The 8,413-nt window shown below is 37.6% G+C and overlaps 1 protein-coding gene across 1 annotated transcript; it reads right to left on the minus strand.

Annotated features, from left to right (window-relative positions):
* Positions 1 to 5,436: 5,436 nt before the first annotated feature.
* LOC112010491 (indole-3-glycerol phosphate synthase, chloroplastic) lies at positions 5,437 to 7,965 on the minus strand (the record flags this gene model as incomplete). The annotated part of the gene is given in 6 exon segments (XM_065763880.1): positions 5,437 to 5,562; positions 6,199 to 6,363; positions 6,462 to 6,506; positions 6,660 to 6,734; positions 7,426 to 7,602; positions 7,714 to 7,965. Coding segments are annotated over 6 exon segments (816 nt in total), but the record flags the coding sequence as incomplete, so codon positions are not given.
* Positions 7,966 to 8,413: the final 448 nt, after the last annotated feature.

Here is an 8,413-nt window from a genome sequence, read left to right on the forward strand (position 1 = left end):
ATCTTCCAACAAGAGTAGTAAGATGGAAAAAATTTAGAGTTGCGATCTCCTTCCTTCAACCACAGCTCCCTAGACTTTTGCTTCCGCTTGATTTCCTCCTGCTCCAACCATTCATCAAGCTCTAAACATAAGGCTACCTCAAGCTCTAGATTTTCTTGTGTGTTGTGTATGAGCTCTATCTTGCACCTCTTTAATTTTTTCTTCTAGCTCTTTGATTCTTGATCTAGCCAAACCAAACTGCATCTTATTCCATATATTGAGTTCCTCTATGGCTTGCTATATTTTTCTTAGCAATTTGAAACTTTGAGACCTATCAAAGTGTCTTTGCCAAGCTTGCTTAATTAATTACTTCTGAACTTGGGGCATTTCTTGTCCACATAGCTTTGAACCTAAATGGTTTGGCCCTCAACATGTGTTCCACATGGGTGTCATGAAGAATCGGATTATTGATGAAGTGCAAATTCGTCAGTCAAAGTGAGTGCGTTTAGATGGAGCCAAGGCGTCGTCTCTGTGATTGTAGAGATGGTAGAGCAACTTCCTTAAAATGAACACCGATGTGGTGCCTGCCACAACGTCTCTAATGCCAAAGTTAGTCTAAACAAACTCTTGGGAAAGAATAATGTAATGTAACAGAGCAAGAAATATTTCTAAGTGTGTCTATGTACCTCATGTTGGTGCTGGGAGGGTTATATATATACATTCCTGCAGCTTTTAGTCATTGTGGCTGTTATGGTGGCTTTAATGCCTCTTTTAGTAACGCCTCATGGTCCATTATGTGAGCTTTGATGGCTCCCAACGGTTTGTATAGTTGTCTTTGTAACCGCCTGAGGCATTTATTTGGCTGCATTGAATATCTTCTCTGTCTTCGTTAATAATGTGACCACTTCGTTGGAGGGACCTGGTTGATTCGTCTGTCAATGTTGCCTCGTTGGTTCAGATGAGACTGTCCAGGTAAGTTGCGTTCATCAATCCCATCAGTTGCCCTCAGATTTTGAGGTCGTTGTGATGTGTCATGACGATCACAAAAGGTGAAAGGTCTATGGGCTGTATGTGGCTCTTGGGATTTTGCTCCATATTAAATGCATTGTGGTGGCACCACACGTGCTGTGGCCACGTGGCATGTTTTGGTTAGTGGAGTTAATGCTCCAATTGTGTGACACTTGGGGTTTCTCGCTGAATTTCAATTTCTTTGTGTCTTGGTTAAACTTCTCCACTCTTCATCTTCTCTTTCACTTTTCCCAAATTCCTAATCATTGCTCTGAGTATCTTCTGCTCCGACCTTTCTTTGTGATTTTTCTTTGAATTGGTGCGCGGTTGAGCTTTCTTTCTGAGGTATGTCTTTCTTCTTTCTTTCTGCCTCTTATATATATATATATATATATAATTTCGATGTAGACATAAACTATGGTGAATTTTTGATTTTCTCCCCCTTTCCTTTTGTGTTTGTTTTGGATTTCTTGGGGATTTAGCTTGTATTTCTTCACTTTGTGCTTTTTCTGGTTTTCCATGGTTAGTAGCTTTGAGGTTAAGACAGCTTGCCCCCAAATTTTTTTCCTTTTTGTGCACTTAGAGGGGTCTTTAGGTGTTTTCCTACATCTTGAAAATTTTGTCTTTCAGGGCAATAGTCTAGGTGTTGTATTGGCGGATTTACTGCCTTTACTTTGTCAATCAATTGATTGGTTTGAGAATCTGGCGAGGGAGAAAGAAATTATGTCTAAGGTGATGTCGAGTGAATTAGAGTCTGGGTTGTCCTTTAATGAGGGCCCAATGGAGGCTGGTGGTGATACTGCTGTTTCTGCCCTTCGGGAGTTTAAGGCTTTTTATGCCTTTGACGAGGTGTGTGGCTTGGATGCCGACACCTTTTTTAGATTCAAGCATAGATTTCAGTTCCCGAGTAGGGTTAGGGTTGTCTACCTAGTGAAGAGGAACGCGCCTACCATTTCTTCCCCGAGGAGGTATGCTTCTACGAGGCTGCCTTCTTGTTCGGGCTTAGGTTCCCCGTCCACCTATTCATTATGGAGCTGTTAAGTCACTTTAGTATTGCTCCCGGGCAACTTATGCCCAATTTGTGAAGGATAATGGTTAGCATGATGGGGATATGGTTGGCTGCTACGGACGGTGACATGATCAGAGTGGACGAGCTTGTCTACCTGTATTGTTTAAAGGCGTCTAAAGAGTACGGGTATTATGAGCTGGTGCCGTGGGAGAGGAGGACTAGGATCGTTAGGGGTCTGCCTTCATCTTTCAGATATTAGAAGTCCCGGTTCTTCTTTGTGTTTGGGGATGATTGGGAGACGCCCTCTAACGAAATTTGGGGTGATCTCCCAAGGCTGCTCCGTCAGTGGAGTACCCCGATTTTAGGTGCGTTATTATTCTCTTCGTCCATTAATTTTTGTTGTGTTTTTTTTTTTTATCGTCACTAAACTTTTTTTTTTTTTTTTTGGTCTCCTGCAGTTAAGAGACAGCATAAACTTAAAAGCAGGTATAAGGAACGCGTTGAGAAGGCGATTCAGTATGCGAGGATGATAAAGGATTTTGATGATCTTGTAGACCCGCGGACTCTTGCTTTTTACTGTCTTGGTCTAGAACCGTCTACCTTCGCCCTGCACAATATTGATATAGAGGAAAAAAAGAGTAAGTGTTAACCTCGTCAGTGTTGGCTTTCTTGAATATACACCTTTGCTCACAAGTTTTTCTCTTTTTTTTTTTTCTCTTTTTTTTTTTTTTTTTAAGGAATGACGTCTAAGTTTAATCAAGATATGTACGCTCGAATGAGGACTAAGAAGAATGAGCCCTTGTCCAATCTTGGGGCGAAGATTGTGAAAGTGATGGACAAGGGTGCCTCCGTTACTCCTGCTACTCTGGTTACTCCTGGTATTGAGAGGACAGGGACAGCCTCTCTAGCTATCTTGGTTGAAGAGATCCCTCCTTAACGGAAGAGGTAGTGGACTGGTAATGAGGGAAAGGAGAAAGCTGATTTGCGCTCGTCTAGTATTTGGGACGATGCTGAGGTTGTGATGGCTAAAGTGTAGGAGGTTTTTGCTGCTGAGGAGATGAAGGTACTTTTGGAATCATCACCAAGTGAGCTCATGGGTCGTCATCTCCACAAGCTTGTCTAAGCATCAGACTTGTGCCAGTTCATCCCTTTTCTTCCTTTTTATTTTTATTTTTATTTTTTTATGATTCTTTTCTCCTAGGTGCTAGGGTAGAGTCTTCACCTTACCTCGGAGTATCTTACTCAAGAGGCTAAGGTTGAGTCTGCTTTGTCTCGGGTGATGGCCTTGGAGGCAAAGAACTCAAAGTTGAAGAAGGATTTGATTACTGCTATGGACGAAGCTAACCATGCCAAGGAAAAGGCCAAGACCTTGAGTGATGACCTTAGAATTGAACGATAGCTGACTTTAGAAAAGGACGAGGAGCTCCTAGTTGCCAAGGAGAAGATCAAAACCATAGCTACTAAGGCCATCGAGGGTTTCCAACAGATGGAAGAGTACAACATTGTGCTTTTTAGCTGGTACTTCAAAGGGTTTTGAGCTTTTGAGGAGATACTTCATCAAGCACCCTTCTGGAGTAGATCTGGAGAACTTGGACCTTGAGGAGGTAGACAAGAAGATGGCTGCTAACGAGGCTTTAAACTCTATTGCTCCTGATGGTGATGCCCCCGAGAGTGCCCTTCCTCCTTCAATTGGTGATGACGCGATTGCCAACGCCTGGCCCTGTTACTTGTAAACATTTTCCCTTATCTTTTTTTTTTTTTTTTTGGGTGCCTGTGATGTTTTGGACTTTTTGTAATTCTAATTTCAGAACAATTTTAATCTATTTTGAGAACAATATCTTTGGCCCAATGTTTATGGGCTTTTGGTTTAGATGTAAAAACAATGGTAACTGCCCACTATTTTTGGGCTTAAATTAAGTTGGCAATTGCATACTTACTTGCTTGTGATTTTTGTTCCTATAATTTTCCTTTATGCGATAATGCTTAGCAAAGAATTTCTAGTTATGATCTTTCCTTTTCTTTGTCAACAATTTGTTCCTGTTTGCGCGGGTTTTGTTACTTAGTTGATTTCCTGTGACTTATACCCTCTCAAGGGCTTTTGTTGAGGGTTTTGATGAACTGGTTGAGAGTTCAGATTCAGCCTGGGCCTCTTTCAAAAGATGCTCTTTCTTGGGCAGGTTTGTTGCAAGGTTCTTGTCTTTTATCTTCGTCAGTAACTTACATCCGTCTAGGCGGAATCTTGTTACTTAGCCCTTTTTCTTTTTTGTGACTTACACCCTTCTAGGAATCTTGTCATTCTTTAGGTTTTGTCGGTAACTTACATCCGTCTAGGCGGAATCTTGTTACTTAGCTATTTTTCTTTTTTGTGACTTACACCCTTTTAGGGATCTTGTCATTCTTTTGGCTTCGTTAGTAACTTATATCCGTCTAGGCAGAATCTTGTTACTTAGCCTTTTTTTTTTTTTTTTTTTTTTTTTTTTTTTTTTTTTTTATCAGATATACATATATAACCCCTTAAGACTAGTTTGAATATTGATGAAATGATTAAATTCATCATTTTCTAATAGCTTAAGGTGGTCCTAAATTCGAACCTTGTCTTTGCTCTACCTCCTACTTCAGAAAATTTCATGTGTTGGGTCCCATTTATTAAGGGGAATTCTAGACACACACCTAAGGGGAGTATTAGAATATTGGTTAAATGATTAAATTTATCATTTTCTAATGGTTTAAGTTTTTTGGAGAATTGGTAATTTATTAGGACCATTTGCGTGTTATTACAAATTGAGTTTATTCAAATTGAAATCTCATTCAAAAATATGTGTTTACTAACCAGCCTGGTAAAATGACAAGGAAAATCATAAAAAATAAAATAAAAGTAATAACCTTAGGTGGCTAAGAGTCCATTTGGATACAGCTGAAAACTGAAAATTGAAAACTGAAAATCATAAAAAAAAAAATAAATAAAAGTAATAACCTTAGGTGGCTAAGAGTCCATTTTGATACAACTGAAAACTGAAAAACACTATAGCAAAATAATTTTTAAATGTGTGAATAGTACCGTGGAACCCATTTTTAAGGAAAAAGTAGCTAAAAAGTGAAATTTGTGGGTCTATGAACAGTGCACACTGTGTACTGTTCACGGAAAAAGTCAAAGAACGCAGCTCCAAAAAAAATAAATAAATAAAAAGAAAAAATAAAAAACAGCTGAAATGCAAACGCGCATTTCAGCCCAATCCAAACGGGCACTAAGTGTCATTCCTAAGAACTAGAGGAGGTTTCTAACATTTCCCCAAACCACAAAAAGGTGAGTGTAATTAACCCAGAAAAGGGACTAGTATCAGATGTCATATATAACTTACAGAAGAAAAAAGTTAGTCATGATATGTTTAACTAACAATTATATTAAAAACTGAGGAAAAAAAAAAGAAAGAAAAAAGAATAAGAATAAGAGAGAGTATGCCAAGTCACAATAGCTGAAACAATTTACCGAGATTCCGGTTGTTGATGCCAATAAGCTCAATTCCTTCAATTTCAATAACGCGATCAATTTCTCTCTCATTGTGCACCTACAACAGGAGCAACAATAGCATGTTCAATAATCTAATTTGTGAGGAAAAATGTTATCTTTATCACTTCAACAAAACTAATAAACTCAAAGTTCTAGGAAGAAAAGAAAATAGGAAAACCGAAAACCATCCCATTCCATAAATTCTTGCATTCAAGATAATGACAAAGACAACTAACAACATAAAAAAACTTTGTGAAACCAAAACTATATTACAGTGACATTTATTTTTAGAGTAAGCTTTAGCACCAAGGGGAGTGAGATGAGAAGATTTGACCTAGTGACCTCCACTTCATGAGGTCCAAAGCCGATTGTGCTACCCATTGGGAACAAACATTTAAACCAACAGTCAAGCATATGCAAAAGTTTGCCAAATCACGTTCATATGAGAACTAGTCTGGAATGGGTGTTACTTTCAAATAAAAAAATTGGTCATAAAAGAGCAGCCTAGTCACAACTTGAATCGCATCTCTTTTCATATAAATAAACCTTTATGTGATATAGAAGCTCATTATTAAGTCAGAGATTATGGTAATCATAAGTTTTACCACATGAAAGGAGAAGACTGCGTCAAACATCTTCAACTACAAGAAAATTTGCAAAAATATAACAAAGAATAAGAAAGCACCATCTGTACCTCAACAAGTGTTGCCAAACCAAGCATCTTGCAAATCTTAGTCATGTATTTGATATCAAGATCTGGCAAAACAGCAGCAATTAAAAGGATGGCATCTGCGCCTTTTGCTCGAGCATTGTAGATCTGCCATGCATCTACAACAAATTCTTTGCACAATAGAGGGCACTGCATATTTTGCTAGTATTAGACACATAACTCATACCAATTACTAAATAATAGCTTGCACCTATTTTAGACTAAGCAAAACAATTCTGGGAGCAAACCTTTACTCCAGCATTCCTTATCAACTCCAGATTTTCAAAGCTTCCCTACATTGAAAATTCAAACGAAAGTATGAGGGTTTTTAAAAAAATAATAATAATTCTTTTAGCTTCAAGAATACAAACTTCAAAAAAATAAATTTATTCTGGAAACTTTCAAGTCATAAGAATTCCCAGAAAGATTAAAATAGATTTATTTACCTTAAAAAACTTTTCATCTGTCAAAACACTGAGACATGCTGCTCCACCTCGCTCATAAGATTGGGCAATTTCAACCTATCATGAGAAAATTTCAGAAAAAGACATAAAATTTGACAATCACAGAAAGATAGAAATAAATATAACCTCAAATTCTGCACTGGTACAGTTCTTGAAGGACTTATCAGGCTAAGAGATGGAAGAACTATAAGACTAATTAATCTTACTCAGATAAATCAAGAATCTGGCCATCTCTCTAGTGCCTTAGTTTCAAATAATTCATTCTCTCCTTGAACTAATACCATTTTACATTTACAGATATAGGACTTAACTAATCAGGAACTGCTGTCCCAAAGCAGCAGTGTTTACTGATTTAAGATAATGTATTCAAATTCCTAGACAAGTAAACTTTTAGTACGTGATCAAGGGATGGACTCTTTATCACTTGAACCAAGCTAGCAGAAACTCTTAACCATTTTAAATAGCATTCAGTGAGTACAGGTATGAAGTTCAATAACAATAAAAATGCAAGCAATATATTCGTTAGAAATGTCATGTATGGTAAAATCCTAGCAAAACAACTGTGGCCTTCAACAGTACCATTTCAAACAACTTGGGTGGAACAGATGATGATGATGATAAAAAAGGCACCAAAAAAAATCTGGAGTTGTACTCTTACAAACATGACATCAACAAAGGATCTTGTAACAGATACATCCAAGCACATTGATAAAATTCAAGAAAAGACAAAGAAAGAATGTAGGCTCACTGGATTAAAGTCCTCTCTTAGAATTCCTCTGCTTGGAGAAGCCTTTTTCACTTCAGCAATCAATCCAGGCAGTCCAGTTCGTAGATTTGCTTCCCTAAGAGCTCCAATAAAGTCTCTAGGAGGAGGAGCATTCTCAAGTTCTTTCTTCAGTGCTAAGAGAGGCCTTCTCTCTCTTAACTGAAAAATGTTAGCTATTGACATTAGAGGGAACTCATCAAAATATTAAAAAAAAGTAAAAAAAAGTAAAAAAAAAAAAAAAACATTTTATATACAAGTCAAAGAAATTACTCTTGCGACTTCCGTGTCCTTGTGCCAAATGATTTCTTCCAAAATGTTGCGAGGAGTATTGCCCTCATTCTGCAACCGAAACTCGAAAGGTCCCACATAGTGCAAAGGGGGTCCAGTTGGTGGCCTCCTCCTAATCCTTATACCCTGACTAGCAGCTACTTCATTTTGGAACATCCCCACTTCCCACTCCTTGACTTTAAGAGCTTCTTCAGGTACAGGTAATGGTGCAACTGTAGCAGAACCATCCTTGGACTCAATCTAAACAACATTAAGAACATAATTCAATCCCAAAAGAATTGTTCATTTTAATATCCAAATACAAAAGGACTTCAACAATCACAAAGATCTTTTTCATTCCCAAATATTTGCAGGCTCAAGGAATTCTCTATTGCTCAGATACAGTTACTGGTGCAACTGTAGCAGAACCAATCCTTGGACTCCTATCTAAACAACATTAAGAAAATAATTCAATCCCAAAAGAATTGTACATTTTAATTCCAAATACAAAAGGACTTCAACAATCACAAAGATCATTTTCAATCCCAAAAATTTGCAGGCTCAAGTAATTCTCTATTGCTCAGCATATAATATCCAAAGAAGCTAACATATTAAACACAATCCAAGCATATTCTAACTTGCCCAAATTTTCTCAAAAAACAAACGAAACTATTCACGTTCTTGAACTCAGAACTAAAAAAAA

This window comes from Quercus suber, unplaced genomic scaffold (assembly GCF_002906115.3).
Source record: "Quercus suber isolate HL8 unplaced genomic scaffold, Cork oak 2.0 scaffold_529, whole genome shotgun sequence".
Taxonomy (NCBI): Eukaryota; Viridiplantae; Streptophyta; class Magnoliopsida; order Fagales; family Fagaceae; genus Quercus; species Quercus suber.